Source organism: Pogona vitticeps, chromosome 4 (assembly GCF_051106095.1).
Source record: "Pogona vitticeps strain Pit_001003342236 chromosome 4, PviZW2.1, whole genome shotgun sequence".
NCBI lineage: Eukaryota > Metazoa > Chordata > Lepidosauria > Squamata > Agamidae > Pogona > Pogona vitticeps.
In genome coordinates this window covers 155,332,410-155,350,752 of record NC_135786.1, presented here as the reverse complement: position 1 = coordinate 155,350,752, position 18,343 = coordinate 155,332,410, and the positions used below count along the sequence as shown (strand labels likewise).

The window sequence follows — 18,343 nt, the reverse complement described above, 5'->3', positions numbered from 1 at the left end:
GATGCGTATTAAAGAAAAAGCATTTTTTGTAAGCAAACACAACATCTACTGATATACACGCAAACGGTCAAAAATCTTTGCTGAAAGTTACTTTTTAAGGGTGGGATTTTCAGATTTCTTGGACTACAGATTTCATAATTCTCTATTACGGGAGTTCTACCTGATAGACAGTCACCTTACAGCCTCCTAAATGGGGTTCACATGAGAAAAAAGGCCTCAACTGGAAGGCTTTGAGGCTTAGCTAGTTCCCAGCTATCACGAGGGCAGGAACAAAAAACTTGCATGAAGCTAGGCTTAGCTAAGCCTAAAGCATTCCAATTCAGGCTTTTGTCTCTGGTGAGCCACAATGAAGTCTCTATAAGCCGACTGCTGCCTATCAGGAAGAACTCCAAGAATGGAGAAATATGGGAGGTGTAAGTCCAAGAGGGGTTGTCGTGGTGCTTGCAGGTTAAAGTGCAAAAGCCTCTGGGCTGCAAGGTCGAAAGATCAGCAGTTCGAATCCACGCAACAGAGTGAGTTTCCATTGCTTGTCTCAGCTCCTGCCAACCTAGCAGTTCGAAAGCATGTAAAAATACAAGTAGATAAATAGGTACCACCTCGGTGGGAAGGTAACAGTGTTCCGTGTCTAGTCGTGCTGGCCACGTGACCACGGAAACTGTCTACAGACAAACACTGGCTCTATGGCTTGGAAATGGGGATGAGTGCCGTGCCCTAGAGTCAGACACGACTGGACAGTTTGTCAAGAGGAATCTTTACCTTTACCTAAGTCCAAGAAATCTGAAAATGTATCCCTATTACATTCTAAATGATTTTATACAGTTCAGCTCATCTACATTTAAGACAAAATGATGAGCAGAGAGTGTAGCCTAATTTAAATGTAACAAAAGAGGAATGGGGAATGTGTAGCTCTCCAGATGCTGCTTGACTGCAACTCCTAACTCATGAAAGATGGGTAGTGATGAGAGCCATAGACTCTACTGGATGGAAGACAGTGTCAGGACTGCAAAAGAATGCAAGGTTACAATTTTGTCCCAATTGATTTACATGTGTTTCAAAATTATGTAACTTTAAAAAAAATCATAACTTTTTTAAATTTAGTACTTCCGTGAGCCACTCTACATCCAAGCTTGGGAAGAAAGGTGGGATTTGAATAAAATAAATAAATATATAAAATAACACAATCCCTCACCAGTAGCTGTGTTGCTTAGTACTGATGGGAGGCACAGTCTAACAACATCTCAAAGACCACACCTTCTCTACTGTTGGTATAAAGGCTCCACATGGACCACCCTCACACATACAGTTTTGGAGAATAAGCAATGCCCAACTTTGCACAACATTGTGCTAACAAGCACCCCTTTCAAGCAGCACATCTGCCTGAGTTCAGGACTCCCTTCAGTGCACCTGTACTAAGCCAATAGAAGTTTTATCAAATCTGTCCTGGCAGTAACACAAAAGGAGCCACCATTCCAATCTGCAATAAAATTAATAACTATTGCCAAGAGTTGTGCCAGCAAACTGATGGCTGGTTGGAATCAGCTGATACTAACATGGCAGGAATGCTCTGAGAGTAACAGTCTAAATGTTTTCAACTTCACTAGCCCCTGCCAGCATGGCCAGTGGTCAAGGATCATGGAAACTGAAGTCCAAAACAACTAGGGTTGGACCTTCTAGCCACCCCTATGGTACACTAATCAAGAGCAAGAGCTGCTTTTCCATGTTCCTTTTTCCATGTCCTTAATAAGTGCATCAGTATAAAAAAATACTTTCACTGAATGAGTTCTTTTATAAGTACATGAAAATTTCAATGTATCCGAGGTTAGCACCGAATTAAGGCTGTGGTTAGGGCTACCTCTGTATTACCCAGCACTCAAATCAGGCCAATCTACTAAAATGTCTCCTCCTAGCAGGTGGAAGTTGAAGGAAACACTCTTTCTGCCTCTTCCCGTCATCTTTAATATGGGTGAAAGTGCTGGCCTATACGCATTCAAAAAGTTCCCAATTACACACACAGTTCATGAATAAAACTGACTATTTTGTGCAAAAATATATCAGAATTGCAATGATGGCATGGAGTCTTACCTTTGAAGCTTGCCGAAGCCACCGCAAGTACTCAGTGAAAGTGTCAAAACAAATGTAGTAACTCTGGCTCTGAGGTCCAGAAGAGCTAAATGCTAAACAGTGCTGGTGCTTTTTAACTTCTTCAACCTGCATTTGAAAACGACAGGGGAAACGAAAGAATAAAAATATTACTACAATTCATAAGGTAAAAGCTCTGAAGTGCCGATGAACTACGAATCCAATTAAGAATTAAAATTATATAATTGTTATCCAGCATCAAATGACACAGTGTTTCACAAGATTCAAAGTTGCATGATCCACAGGATAGCTACCTTGTTGGGATCAAAGCAACCCCCTCCTCCAAACACAGAGAACAGCTCAGATCATATTGATCTTGTTCTTAGATTGTTGGGGAAAGCAAGTTTTCAAAAATCCACAGAACCGTACAAATGTAATGGCCTTACATGGAAATCACGCTGCAATCCTGTGCATACTTAGTTGGGGGTACTTACTGCGATATAAATATATAGTGGCCAAAAACCAGTAGCAAGTCACTACTAGAGCAGGCATACTGAATCAATGGAACATATGGAAAAGATGATTTACTAAACCCCCACTGATTTAATGGGCCTACTCTAGTCATGACTTGCTACTGGATCTCAGCCACAGAACTGTACTGTCAAGCTAGCAGTAACTGCAGAGCAAATCTGAAAGCCTCCAGTTACAGTTCTTTACCACTAAATCTTTGAACCAACAAGTTGTCATAGGAATCCCACTTCTGTCATTCCAATCCACCACACAACTCTTCCCTGAGTGAAATGGAGCAGCAAATATGCAAAGCTGATGAGATGCAAATGAAACACAGGAGTACAGCTTGTGTTTCTAATGTATAGAATAATTTACTGATAAGCCTTTTTCTGCCTTTTTCCCTGGGAAGCTGGGCTGAGGGTGAAGGCCAGGTATGTTTGAATGGATGTTTTGCTGAGGTTTTCTTTTTTTCTGGGCTTTCTTTTTGTCTCCTCACCACATGGCCTGGGGGTGGGGCCTAGGGGGTGGGAATTTCTGATTTAAAAGAGTGTGTCCCAGAAATTCTCAAATTATATCTCTGGCTTTAATATGGTAAATAGGAATGCCAATTAGATTTGCATAAGCCTGGGAGGCTGGAAAGTTTTAAGGGTCAGATCATACTTTCACACTATTAGAGCAGGCCGGGTAGGTGGGGCTCGTCAGCCATGGAAGGCAGCCCATCTACGAGAAGGAAAACTCTGATTTCAAACCTCCACTGCCTTGTGGCTATATTCACTCATGGAAAAGGCTTCAGGAGTTAACCTCGAGGCAAAATCCGGAGCTGGAGTCCCGAAGGCAGCTCGTGTCATTCTGCCAACTCCTGCGACGTTGCTGGAACCAGTCGTATTGGCTCTTGCCTTTCCATTGGACCATTTCAGCAATGTGGAGAGGGGGGATCTGCTGCTTGGGTAACAGCTTATCCTCCATATTACTTTACCCGGGCTTCATGCTCTGGAGAGGACACTCCTTGATTCAGAGCATGTTACCATAGTCTCTCTAGACTTAAGGATGCCTATATATATAAGCCTTTTTCTAGGGGGAAAAATCTGATAAAGAATTAGCTGAGGTTTTCATGCATCTCTGTAGGACACATTAAAGTCTCCCATCTGTGCCTTATTTGCTTGCTTGCTCACTTGATTTTTGGCCTGGTTTCTAAAAATGAGTTAATACCAGTGATGTCCTCCCTTTTTTACCAGTAACCATTAATACAAGCTATGAAAACCTCTGTGGTGAACCTTCCTTAAATCAAATTTTCTGCATAAATTTGGTACATCTTAGACTGGCAACAATAGTGAAATTCTTTCCACACAAAGTAAAGTCTTCTCACATTTTCCAAAAAAGACCCAAATGCACGCAATGCCTCGGAAATCTTCTGAACAGCACATGATCTATCTACCTATAAACATTCTGGAGGTCATGAGAGTAATGCTTCCAAATGCAGACCCCATTCATTCTCTCTCTCACTCTCTCTGTCTCTCTCTCATACACACACACACACATACAATGAACCAGTATAAATGTCAAAGGACTTGTAGTTTGTCTTATTCCCCACCTTGCCCAACATTTACCCCATCTTATCCCACAATGTTGCTGTCGTTACATTGTGCATTTCTGCAGCTCCTTCCCCAATGTTATACTGTCTGGTGTTTTGCAGATCAAGATACAGTGGTGCCCCGCTTGATGACGACAATCCGTTCCAGAAAAACTGCTGTTAAGCGAAATCATCGTCAAGCGGGGAAAAAACCATTGGAATGCATTGAAAACCGGTTAATGCATTCCAATGAGGAAATACTTCATTGTCCAGCAAAGATCGCCCATAGAGAACCGCCGATCAGCTGTTTAAAATCACTGTCTTCCGAAGCTTCTGTCCGGAAAACAGCCATTTTGCGAAGGGAGGGAAGCCATTTTGCAAAGGGAAGCCATTGTGCAGAGCCAGAAAAAACATTGTTTTGCGAACAAACGGTTCGCGAAGAAGGCAGCTACTTGACGTAAAGCGAAAAAACCCATAGGAGCCATCGTTTGCTATAGTGGTCTCGTCATCAAGCGATTTCATCGTCAAGCGGGGCATCACTGTACAAGGTAAAAATTTAAGTAGGGACCTGCTGAATCAGAACAAGGGCTGTTTCACTCAGCATCCTGTTTTTCTGAGTGATGCCTATGGAAAATGTTTTTCTGAGTGATGCCTATGGAAAACACATAAGTGGGACATAAAGACAATGAAACCCTCCCATAGTTGCTTCTCAGCAACTGGTATTCAGACACATGTGTCTTTTTTATTTTTATTTTTATTTTATTTTTTTGCTGGAGAGAAAGCCATCCAGAGCAACAACGAGCAGAGTGGTCAGCAAATGCCCAGGTTAAACTAACAGGAAAGGACAGATTTGATATGAGATTGCTATATTCAGTCTTGTATTCCTTAAAAGAGGTAATCCCACTCTTAGAGAGATGGTGAGAGTGCACATTATGTGTTTCAAGACTCACTCATGGACCCATATGACTCTTTTGTTTTCAGTTTCAAAAAGCCCTACGCATCTCCTTACTTGAACTGTGGCAAAACCAATACAGAGGCTTCATTAACTTGTCAAATTCCCACTGATTCAAAAGATCTATTCTAAATAGCTGCAGCACCTGAATTCCCTTCCTCAAGCTCCAGTTTATTATTTTGGAGTTAATATAAGGCATGTTTTCTGTTTAAGGAGAAAAACTGAATGTTTGACTTGCCTTTCCACCGATTAAGGGGAGCACATGCATCTTTCCAGTCTGGCTCTCTTTCACTGACGATACAATTAGGCACGTTCCACATAGGATAACTTGGCGTCTTGTCCATCTGTTGACCGGCAAATGCATTTTCCCTTTTCTAACGTTGTACATTCCTGAGAGCTGAATGCGTTCAGAGTTGCCAATGCTGTGAGGCTTTCCTGAAATGGAAACAGCAAGCAGCTTTATCAGTAAGGATGCTTTCCCTCTTCAAATGCTCTTCAAAACACACAAGGCAGTGAGATAGAACGAAGGCCATTTTGAGAAGCATGGGTTCAAATCAAGAAACAAAGAAATGCCACAGCTTCGAATATACAGAAAATCTACAGGTCCAAACAAGAAAAATCAGACAACTTGTTACCCAACCATCAATAAGGCAGGTTTTCTAAGAAAGAGCTACAGATTCAATTCTTAGGCCTCTGAAAATGGTTCACTATTAAGTACATTAACAGAGGTACCTACAATTGCATTGGAAATTTACAACCCTTAAGATTCAAATGAGATAAAATGCCTAACACTACCACGGGCCAAGTTTTCTCTCACATCACTTGAGATGCTTCTAATGTTGAACACCACAAGGAACAGACGGCACAAGAATTTCCATATGAGAGAATGGAGGTCCTCTAAATTAGAGAAGATGACCTCATTCCATAAGTAACGGAGAAAAACTGTTCTTTTTTTTCACCACACAGAGGGGGGAAAAAACCTTTTCAAATGATTTAGGACAGTTTCTTTAAGGTAAATGCCACAAAAGGGATTCCTTCATTTCCATTTGTAAAAAAAAATGTAGTACCATGGAGGCTGGGCAAACACTGCCCATCTCTTTGTTCAGACCTAGAAGTGGGATTTCTAAGTACAGCAGTTTGTAGCAGCTTGAAAACTGGTGTCCACTATAGCTACTGAGAGGCTTCTTCCCACACAGTCCCTTGGGTTTGGAGGCAAACATGCATTAGCCCTCACCAGTCTAAAGATGAAATAAGTAAAGGATTTTTTCTTCCTTCCTACAATGATACCTTATTGCATAAGCAGGTTCAAAATAAGCAGGTATTTCTGTTAGCTTCACTACTCCAACATCGGCACTGCAAATAAACTTTTACACAAAATGTATTGGCTATTCCCCTTCATTTCTCACAACATAAAGTAGAATCTACAGTCCTCAACACCGTAGCATATTGGAAGAGTGAGAAAGACAGTGCCGAGACAGGATACTAAATAGTCCACTAAAAATCACTACAGCTTCGGAGATGTTTGTCTGTGCATACAGAAAAGTGGGCCTCCCCTCCACTGCAATCTAGCCTCCATGCTCGATCACCTCTTTTCATTTGCAAACCACTGCTACTGATTAACAATGTGATTTACTTTTATTTTTAAAGAGTATCTGCTACCCCATCCCCCAGTACAGTAACTCTGTAATTTTCTCCAGCGTGCAAAGAGTTTGCCTAAATTTAGGCAAGAGGCTTAGAGATTTTTTAGGCTCATCCATGTTATCATAAATGTTTGTTCTGAATGCAAGCCCTTTACAAACACATCCCAAGGAGTAATTTATGTCAGCAATGTCGGGTGGCATTTGATTTTTTAAAAAATTGTAATAAATGTTATCTGTAAGTCACAGCTCTCTGCATTAATGCATCTTGGGTGTTTATAGTGACATCTGTCATGTTCATTTTTGTTTTTATGCATTCTTTCAATCTTCTGGCTTGCTTGATGATTCAGTCCTAAGGCAAAAAAACTGTCTGGTGTCTTTGAACAGAAAGAAGGGGCCCTGCTTGTATCGCCAGCAAGATGTGAACTCACTTACTCTTGAGACAGTTACTGTCACTTTAAAGACATCTATGGCAAGATAGCAGTCAGTTAAAGCTTCTCCTATATCTAGAGAAACACTCATCACAGGCTATTAGCAGTTTCTCTCATACCTCAATACATTAAGTAAAAAATACAACAAAGATATCCTGGACTGCCAGAAAGACAAACAAGTGGGTCCTAGGTCAAATCAAGCCTGAATGAGGTAAAAAAATAAATAAATGTTGAAATGGAGGCTGTCCTATTTAGGGCACATCATGAGAAGGCAGGATACTTGGGGGGGAATAATGCTGGGAAAGGTTGAAGGCAGTATGAAAAGAGGAAGACCAAATATGAGATGGATTGATTCCACAAAGGAAACCACAGCCTTGAGTTTAGAAGACCTGATAAGGGCTGCTGATGACAGGATATGTTGGAGGTCACAGGGTTCGCCATGATTCAGAGGTGACTTGATGACACATAACAACAACATGGAAGTTGGAATTTGCTAAAATGCTGTATGTTTTTACAGGTGATTTCAGTATTCATTTGACTGGGTATAGTCACTTCTACAGCAGAGGCATGAAACAAATGGCCCTCCAAATGCTACTGAACTGCAACTCTGAGCAGTCCTAGACCAAAGCTGGTGGAAGTTGACGTACAACATCATCTGGAAGGCCACACGCTGCCATCTCTGATCTGTAGCCACAGGGTGACTCTATACATAACTGTGGTGTTTTGAATTTGTTCCTTCACTGGAGCCAATACAGTGGTGCCCCGCTAGACTATTACCTCGCAAAATGAAGAATCCGCATGACGATGAGTTTTTGCAATCGCTATAGCGCTTCGCAAAACAGTGTTTCCTATGGGTGATTTTCACTAGACGATGTTTTGGACCCTGTTTCGCAAGGCATTTTTCCCCCGGGACCGATTTTTGCAAGACGACGATTTTAACAGCTGATTGGTGCTTTGCAAAATGGGTGTTTTCAGGACTGATGCTTCGCAAGACAGCGATTTTAACAGCTGATCGGTACTTCGTAAAATAGCTTCCTTTTGGGCGATTTTCGCAAAACGATGATGATTTGTCCCCACTGGAACACGTTAAACTAATTTCAATGCATTCCAATGGGAAATCGCATTTCGCAAGACGATGTTTTCACAAGACAGTGATTTCAATTGAACAGTTTAACATCGTCTTGCGGGGCACCACTGTACTTCTTTTACCAGTTTGCTCTATCTTAAAAGGAAGCATGTTCCACTATCCAAACCTGTTCCTTGCATTTTTCAAAAAAAAACCACCACGTATTTTTAGATAATTTAGTAGAGGCACCGCGCATCTACTAAAAAAGAAAGCTTTGCTTTCGTTTTTACTTTTTAAAAGCTAAACTACAGCCTGAAAGCAAGTTTTATGGCGCCTTCACAGGTCAGAGAACAGCTACATCATGAACGTTCATTACACAGAGATACATTCCACTTTAACAACTGCCCTCCCGAGATGTTATAGTGCTACTGCCTGTCACAAGACAAAGCAATATATTTTTACTCACAGAACAATCAAGTCTGCTGGCCATGAGATATGTCACGGACGACAAAAAAGACATGCTAAATGGTGAGAATATATATTGTTTGAATTTTAACACTCTATGGCTGCTCTCATCCTGAGATCATACAGAGGGAAATAAAGGGCTTCCAGTTGCCAATATAATTCATTCATATTCAAAAGGTATTTGTGTAGGACCAAATTATTGAGTCCTTTGTGATCAATCAAGGAGAAGGAATTGCACTTTTGGCAAAAGTAACAAGTTATGCAACAGTTAACCAGGAAAGGGAATTAAAGTGGAACAAGTTTACAAAATGGCTGATTTTTACTGACTTTTCCAAAAATTCTTAATACCTCAGTTCAGGGCTGTTTTCCCAGCAGAATAAATTGTTAAAGAGATGGCTATAAAGACATGTATAAAGACAGGTACTGCTCTACACATAAAGTACCCTGCTTAGTACTACTGTACATTGGTCTAATTATGTACAGGTAATTTATAGTATCTTTCTGTGATCTGACCTTGTGTCACACACTTTATGATATTAAATAACATTCCAGTATCACTTTCAGACCCTGCTCGCAATCTTCCCAGAGACATGGGGCTGGTCTGTAGTTAGACTAATTAGAGAAGCAAAAGACAGGCAAAGGGAAATTCTCTTGGCAAGGCAACTGTTTCAGTCTTTCTAGGAAACAGCTGCCTTGATAAGAGAGTTATTTCTGAATATTCAAAAGCTAACAAGTGATGAAGGCTTAAGATGGCTATGGCACATAACTCAGAACTTTTTTTAAAAGATAAGGTATTTGGGTATCCTAAAAACGACAACACAGCTACTGGGACACACAAAGGAGAGGCCATGGGCTCGGTGTAGACCAGGTGCGAATCATACCAAGCCCATTCCATAGCACCTCAAGGTAAATCTGTGAAAACTTTCCTGTCTCAAGATTCTGGAAAACTGCTGCCAGTCAATATAAACCACACTTCAGTTAGAGGCACCACTGCTTCGACTCAGTACAAGGCATACGCAGGGAGTACACTAACCAAATAAAGCCGCTCTGGCCATTCCTTTCCCTTCCTGCTTGAACACCCCATCTGAGCAAAGCTACTAGTGTCTAATAGCAAGGAGGGACTGGACCCACAGCCAGCTTGATTGAAAGGTTCATAGGAAGGTGTCTTAAAGCGAGAGTCAGTACACAAATACTGTTGGCAATGGTTGGCATCATCTCTGCCGGTTTTCTTTCCTGTTCCATCCTGAAGTCTTTTGCTACTTTCACCCAAATATTAAACAGCTTTGATATGTGTGGTGCCTCTACTAAATTATCTAAAAATATGGCTCTTTTTTTTTTTTTTTTTTGAAAAATGCAAGGAACTTGCTTAGCTTCCGAAATCAGACTAAGACTGGATGTGTTTGAGGTAGTATGATATTCTATGGTTCCACTCTGCTCTCCCTTTCCCTGACTATAAGCTGCAGGGGAAGAACGCAGCCACCTAAGCATTTCCACATGAAGGCTCGGTCCCCTGATCCAGTGGCTCAACAGTGCCCCCAACACGTTCTCCCTCCTCTGATTAAAAGGGCTTTCAGGAAGCCCATGTTCAGTCAGGTTTCAATAGATGGCTCCCCCCAGGGGTGAAATGTGAATGTGAAAGAATGGGGGTAAGGCTCCTGTCCCTTTGCCTTTCTCCTGGCTACCAAAACGTGCAGAATTATGCAAAACAAGAGCAATGATGCTAGTATCACCACGCTGCACCTTTTTCCAGCTTCGGTTACAACAGAATTCTAATTACCCGGATTTCTGAATTTCTCTTTAAAGCTTATAAATTATCACAGAACATTTTCATTTGGTTTTGTGTGGTCAGCCTAGAAACTGTTACTTCGCAGCAAGCAATGGTGGGCATAAAGAGCGTGACCAATGCGGCAGCATAGCAGTCATTTAAAAAAAAAGAACCTCAGTTTAAAAATACTGAGTAAATGAAGGTCAGAGAACAAGAAAGGAAATCCATAGTACTGTCACACTCTTCATTCTACCTATTTACACTGAATTACTATGCAGTTTCAGTGTGGAGTACACTCACACTTCTACACTATACTGGATATTCTCATCATCATCCTACAACAGTGTCTGAATAAATAAGGAGAGCCAACTAGCTCCTCTGTATTTATCCAGAATATCACCCTTTCAGCTATCTCCCACATATATACAAATATAGACACATTTCCAGTGAAGTTTTTCTAAATTTAAGAGTGGCATAGGTGCTCTACAGTATCTGGCAATGCAAGACAAGAGCAGAAGAATCAATGTGCTGATGACAAGAGATTGCGTGTGCACACACACAACAACAACAACTGGTAAAACAGCTGATGTCTAGTATTAAGATTACACTTAGAGCGCATGAAGATCAAACTGCAAAGGGTGGTATAAGCTCTGAGTAAGAAGCTTAATGCGGCTTATGCCCAAATTGATCAAATAGCTTTTATGGATCCCAACGGAAGGGAGAAGCAAGCTGAAAAATTAGTTGCCAATTTGCCACTTTAACGGACAAATTGTAATCCATCAAGCTGAAACCTACCCCTCGGATATCCATGATGCCTTCTTAGGATTTCTTATCTCCCCTGATTTCACTGCCTAACATTGCAAACCATGGACTATTCAAACTTGTGGCAGACCAGAAAACACAATTGGCATTTGGCTTCAAGAAGTCATAAGTTACTAGAATCCACAGATACAAATCAGTAAGAAAAGCATGACTGCTTAGTTATGTGCAGACCAACACATTCACAATAGGTTTTTCTTGATATAATGAGCCACATTTATCAATGCAAATTCCCTAAAACAAGAAAGCAATGTGGGGCCTCCAAAGCCAAGCCCAGCCACACAGTATTCCCCCTTTAAAACTCAGAAGAAAATTAAAATCTGTACCTTAAGCACTTCTCAGGGTAGATAAAAAGCAATGATTTCTTAAAATGAAATTGGTTTACATCATAATTTTAAATTGTAAAAATCATTTTTTGAAAATTGTCAAAAATTCAATTTTTAAAATTTAAATCAAATCCACCCTGGCACTTCTCATACAGAAGTTTTCTGATTTTCTACCTTTGGGGCACTTATGTCTGCCAAGGAAGATCCACGAGCCGGAGAGCATTTTGGAACATGATGCAGGGTGTACAGTCAAGATTATACAATGCCTATCACCTGAACATAAGCCTCATCTTTGTCCTGGCTGAACTGAGGGGGTACTATAAGCATCGCTCAGAAAAATTACTTTATAGATTATAGCCTCCTTGTAACCCTTGCCAAAAAAGCTATTGTAAGACTATAAAGACTAAACAGATTTGAGAGTGAGCTTTTACAGATTACAGTACACATGCTCGGAACAAAAAGTCTCAAACAGCAATTTGCCCAAAATGTATACACTCCCGATGAGTACACAATTTCCAAGGTAGGAGACATGTTGTAGTTCAGTAAAGCTTTTCTGCCACTGCAGATCCCTTTAAGACATTCATGAGAAAATGTCAAAGAGTTCCAGACTTCTCTACACAATGCTTGAAAATTATAGCAGTAAGAGATTCACCACCACATTCCCAGCTTTTTTTCAACAACAGAAAGTTTGGAAATGATCTGTGGCAGATAGACGGAGTTGGCAGGAGGGACCCCTCAAAGCTTATCTGCTGTCAGTCGGTCTACGTCTTCATGTATACAACCGTATCCAAGATATTGTACAAACACGAGCTTGAAAAACCCAGAGATACTGTAGCACATCCAGCTTTCTGTTGGCGACAGAAAAGGGAGAAAGGGTGAGAGAATGCCATGCCCGAAATGAGGTCTAGAAATTAGCAGAAGGTCTTAGATGACTAATCACTCTCAAGAGACTTCTCCAGAAACAGAGCAGCACGTTTTTACTTTCTAAAGCTTCAGTACAAATGCAAAAGAAATACATAATTGGTCTCAAAAGAATAACTTGAAAAAAGCGAAGATAAATAATTGCATCAAACCATCAACATTCTAAGTGTCTCAGAGCCAAGAATCATCTTTTCATAATCTCAATAAAAATGGTTTTGGGAATAATTTTCTGTAAGAGATTATATGTAGAGATGGCCCTTCATGAGTCTCAACTAGCACTAAAAATTCATTTCTGTTAAAACGTTCACTATCAGACTGCTGAGACACTACTGAAACCTACAAAGTGTAGGAATTTTACACACTCAAACAAATCCTTTCTTTCAACTTAGTCCTCCATTTAGTTAGACACAATGCATATGCTTTTGAGATAGATCTATTGAAAGTCACAAGTTGAAATAAATATGATTTTGAAATCATCCCAGGTTTATCATTCTAAAAATAGATTACTGATAGCACATTTCAGAAACACATCCTAATTTTAAAAAAAGCTACTGAATTACACAGTACTCCACAACATTTACTGATTTCTTTAAAACAACAACAAAACCTCATTCTGTAAAGAGAAACAACTCTATTTCATTTGACTGGGCAAAAGATACAACCAATCAAGCAGAAATCTTCAGAAACTCCTGAAGAAAAGAAGAGAAAGAAGAACCAAAGCAGAACATAACAAAGATGGGAAATAAAGTTAGGAATCTACCATTCCTTATGGAATTCAGGACACAGGTAAAATGCTAAGCTACTTGCCCTGGTTTAAGAATTCATTGAGAACAAAATGGACAGGATAACTTTGACTTTGGCAGTTTCCTTTTGATCTTTACCGCAACAGGAGTAAACAGAAAATTGTGTGGGATAGGTAGGAAATGAAATAAAACTGTTGTGAAATACGAAATGACTCAGGTTCAAACACCTGCTGAGCTCAGAACCACCACATGGGTTCTAGAACAGCAGTTGGCAGAAGATATAATGCGACCCAGGACAAATCTCTGGTGATGATTTGATACAAATCTGCAAGGATTTCTGGCTGCCAACCCCAGACCATTATAATTGCATGTCTTTTGTATATTGCTCTATTTCGTGGTAGCAACACTGACAAAAAAAGTAGAGTTTCCTCTGAAATAGAAGCCTTAAGCTGGGTGTAAGAACTGGAAAATGCAAAGGGAAAAGTAAATTTCTTCCATGTCACTTTTGCTCTTAATGCAGCAGATGGTGTATGTTCATTATCAGGAGCTGATGTAATGCTGTACCGTGTTTCCCCAAAAATAAGACAGGGTCTTATATTAATTTTTGCTCCAAAAACGCATTAGGGCTTATTTTCAAGGGATGTTTTATTTATTTTTTTTCATGTACAACCATCTACATTTATTCAAATACAGTCATGTCATCTTCTTCTGGTTGCTGCACAATGGTGGAGGGCAGGATTTCACTTAACTGGGGCTTTTTTTTCAGGTAGGGCTTATATTACAAGCATCCTGAAAAATCATACTGGGGCTTATTTTCAGGTTAGGTCTTATTTTCGGGGAAACAGGATAAGCTTATCTCCATTATGATGCCACACAAAGGTAATGGCTACAGTGGTGCCTCACTTGATGATGTTAATTCGTTCCAGCAAAATCGCTGTAGAGCGAAAACATTGTCAAACTAAATAAAAAAACCCATTGAAACGCATTAAAACCCAACTAATGCGTTCCAATGGGCTGAATACTTGCTCGTCCAGCAAAGATCCTCCATACGGCGGCCATTTTCGGTGCCTGTATAGCAAGGAATACGTCCTAGAAAACAGCAGGGGGCTATTTTGAAAGCCAGTGGCCATTTTGAAACCCAACGATCAGCTGTTTGCTGATTGTCGTAAAGCGAAAAATCAGTTCCCAAAACAGGGAACCAATCAATGTGAAGCAAAATTCCCCCATTTAAAACATCGTTTTGCGATCGCAAAAACGTCAACGTAATGTGGATTTGGCGTAGAGCGGGGTAATCGTCCAGCGGGGTACAACTGTACTTTGTGAAGGTGTGTGCTGTCACTGTAAACACGAGCTGGGTAGTGCTATTTAAAAATATGAACCTTATTATAGCATAGTAAACAGTAAGGGAATAATATGGAGTGATATTACGTTTTATAAGATTAAGAAAAATATGGAGCATTTGTTTTTTAAGGAAAATTTAAAGGATATTATTAAAACACAGCTAACCCATTTTTTTAATATGTTGCAATGTCGGAAGAAGTATAAGAGAATACTGAGTGCAAAGATTTCCCCATTGACACACATGGTGGAATTATACAGTTTTCCATATAAGGTGAAGAAGAAATTAAATAAGGTTTTGTCAGAATAGAAAGTTATTTAAAAAGTTGTAAAAATTAAAAGACTGGAATACGTTTTGAATAAGATGTATAATATAGAGAGCATAAAAGAGATATTAGGAGGAGAAAGAATTACTTGGTTAAATTTAAGACAGATAATTGGTCCAAGGAATGAGGAAAGAAAAGAAAGGAAAATGTAGGGGGATGACTAAATTTGAAGAAATTATTGAAAAGAGGAAACAGATGGATGATAATAATATTCAAAGAAAAGGGATATTAAGTGTAATATATAAGATCTTAGTAGAGGATGAATATAAAACAATACCTTTAAAAGAGATATGGCAAGGAGGTTTAAATTTAAAAAATTAGTGGGAAAGCATGGAAGAGGATCTAGGGGAAAAGAATAATGAAAAATATGTCAGTTAGGATAAAGGGAAACTGTTATAAAGTAATATGGAGATGGTATTTAACACCAATGAAACTGAATACATTGAACAAAAAGCTACCATATATGTTCCCCTTTTTTACATCTCCAAATATATATTCAGAATAAACAGTAAGGCTATTCTATATTAAGGGATGGCATTTTAGTTTTAAAATCAACAGCTGTGTCCAAATCTTTCCCAATGCCATTTGCTTCAAACTTTCAACATGGTCTAAATCTGAGATACACAACCTTTTAAGTCTTGATGCCACTTCCAGTGTTCTCTGGAGGTGCCATATATGTGACCGCACTTTAAGAAAAGCATGTTACAATACATATTTTTGTTACTTATATTTATTTCAGTTTTACCATCTTGATTTTTTTTACTTATATTTATGTATTTATTACCATGTCATTTGAATTTGTTTTATATTACATTGTAGTTATTTAAATTTATTCCAAATTTATAACTGAAGTATTGTTTTTCCTCACTGCACTTTATTTAAATGTATACCACTGTGATTACATATTTTTTACACTGCTATTCCACTTGATTTTTCTGAATTGTGCCTACCTGTCACAACACTGCAGTATGAATAGCAGTAATCTTGACAGAACCCAGAATGAGAGGATCACAGAGCATTCTGGGAAACACTTTATATTCCACAGTATTTAAAGGGCAATCAATGGTTCTCATAACATTCTTCCAGGAGCAGAAGACAATGATACTCCATAGAACTGTGACTTTTGACCAGGGATTGGATCAGCTGAAGGAAGGAGCTGAAAATACAGTGGTGCCTGTTACATACAGCACTGATGTTACCTGTCGGTCATGGGTTTGGAGGGAAAGTTCCATCCTATGGGGAGTGGAAGGCGGGACATCAGGAGGAGGGGCTGAACTGTATAAATATGTGATGCCTGTGTGGTGAAGAGGAGATGCTGAGACAGACTGTGAGACACTGGGTTGGGACGAAGCAGCAGCTGGGGAAGAAGAAGCTGTTGTGGGAGTCTGTGTGTCTGACAGGGTACTACTGTGTGTCAGAGTACCAACCTGAAAGGTTCAGGGGTCTGTTGGTTAGCCAGAACTGATGGGTTCAGGGTCTGTGCTTTAAGTTAAAGGTTCTAGGTGAACCAAACTGTATGCTGGTGTGTGTGAAAATAAGCCACGTTACTTTATTTTATTCACCTGATTGCTTATTTTTCCCTGTGTGTATTTAAAATAAACTTTATTCTTTTTGTTGTTTAGAAATCCATCCCTGGTCTGTGTGACTTATTATAGGGAGTGGTTGGTGGCAGCTTAGTAACTGTGTGATAGATCCCAGTAGGTCTGGGTTTGTCACATTGATTGGTGTCCAGCGTGTGGGATACGACTGGTCCAGTTGTCCAGTGGTCCAGCAAAGCCTTGGCAGGTGTGCCCAGAGCAAGGGGGGTCCAGTCAGGGACAGTCTGAGGCGCGTAGGTAATCTTCTAGGTGTACCTCACGGGGAGGTGCACTAGTAGAAGAACGTGCCAACTGGGGAGACTTAGATTAAGGTGCTCTGAGGCAGCCTGATTTTGGCGGGAAAACGCTGAGGCAAAACTGCGTAGCAACAGCGAGCTAGCTTGCCAGCTGAGAGGCCCAGCAGAGGGGGGTAGGCTCTGACTCGATACTGTTGCAATTTAAGTGCTGAGGAACAGCAGCAATCTCTAGGGAGAGCTGGTTCTGAGGCAAAAAGGAAAAAAGTGGTCGTTTTATTTTGAGGCTTGACTTTTTAAAGCAGCCTGTTCTGAGGGGGGATTATGCCCTTGACTCGAAGCAAGATAGCAGACATGAGTGAAGTGAAAGACCCCCAGATTGACCAAGGTTCTGAGGATGAATTTGGCTCAGTGCAAGGTGACAGCACAGGAGAGCAAGACCCAGAACTCAGAAAAATACTCATAGCCCAACAGCATGAACTGAGGGTGAGGGAAATGGAGGAAAGGGAAAGAGAGAAACAGCGGCAATTTGAATTAGAGAAAGAGAGAATGGCGTTTGAATTAAAGAGATTGGAACTGATGAACCAGAACAATAATAATAATAGGGATTCTGAGGGGGGCCAACTGTCTAAGGCTGACCTGAAGAAATTCCCTGTGTACCACAAGGGAGATTGTCCCGAGGTGTTCTTTTCCTTAGTGGAAAGAGCGTTTGTGGACTTCTCAGTGAGGGAAACTGAGAAGATGACCATCATGCGGTCTTTAATCAGTGGTAGCCTGGCTGAGGTTTATGCCGAGATGCCTGAGGAACGGATGAAAGATTTCGCAGAGTTTAAAAAACTGGTGTTTGCAAGACATGGGATAAATGCAGAGCAGCTGAGACAAAGGTTCAGGTCCCTCACCAAGAAGCCAGAACAGACTTTTACCCAAGTGGGGGCCCAATTGGTGAGGCTGCTTGAGAAATGGCTGTCGCAGGAGGGAACAGAGACCTATGAACAGCTTAAAGACTTGATAGCCCTGGAACAGTTCTATTCAGTTCTGCATGGGGAATTGAAATTCCAGGTGAGGGAAAGGAAACCGAAATCTGTGGCAGCAGCCGCAGAAATCGCGGATTTTATCTCCCAAATAAGAAAGCCCTTGGGTGAGGGGAAATCTGTAGGTAAACCCAAAGAAACCTACAGCAAGTACTCTCAGGGACCAGGGAAAAACCAGCAAGGGGGAGGGGCCCATGGTGAAGGGAAGCCCTCAGGCATGAAACCAAGCCCTCAGAATTTGGAGGGAAAACCCAAACAAGAGGAGAGAGAATCAAAATACACCAGAAAATGCTATTTCTGTCAGGGAAAGGGTCATCTGATCTCAGAGTGTGAGAAATTGAAGCAGCTAAAAGGAATGGTGCCTCAGAATTCTAGTGGGACCAAGCCAAAAGCTGTGTTCTGTGTCCAGCAAGAGCAAGGCTCAGTGTCACAGAGGGAGCCGGTTGCCATGGCTACTCAGTCTGGAACAGCTACCTATGCTGAGCAGGCTGAGGAAAATGGTCCTCTTGTGGAGGTAAAGCGCTGCTTGCTGA

The 18,343-nt window shown here is 40.6% G+C and overlaps 1 protein-coding gene across 1 annotated transcript in view; it reads right to left on the bottom strand.

Moving 5' to 3' along the window:
• The window catches only part of PHLPP1 (PH domain and leucine rich repeat protein phosphatase 1), a 216,139-nt gene that overhangs the window by 110,498 nt on the left and 87,298 nt on the right, over nt 1-18,343 (bottom strand). Inside the window, exons 2-3 of the mRNA XM_072998538.2 lie at nt 5,350-5,546; nt 2,083-2,208 (exon numbers count right to left, since the gene is read on the bottom strand). Of these exons, the coding sequence (XP_072854639.2) occupies nt 2,083-2,208; nt 5,350-5,546 (323 nt within the window). The remainder of the gene's footprint in view (nt 1-2,082; nt 2,209-5,349; nt 5,547-18,343) is intronic.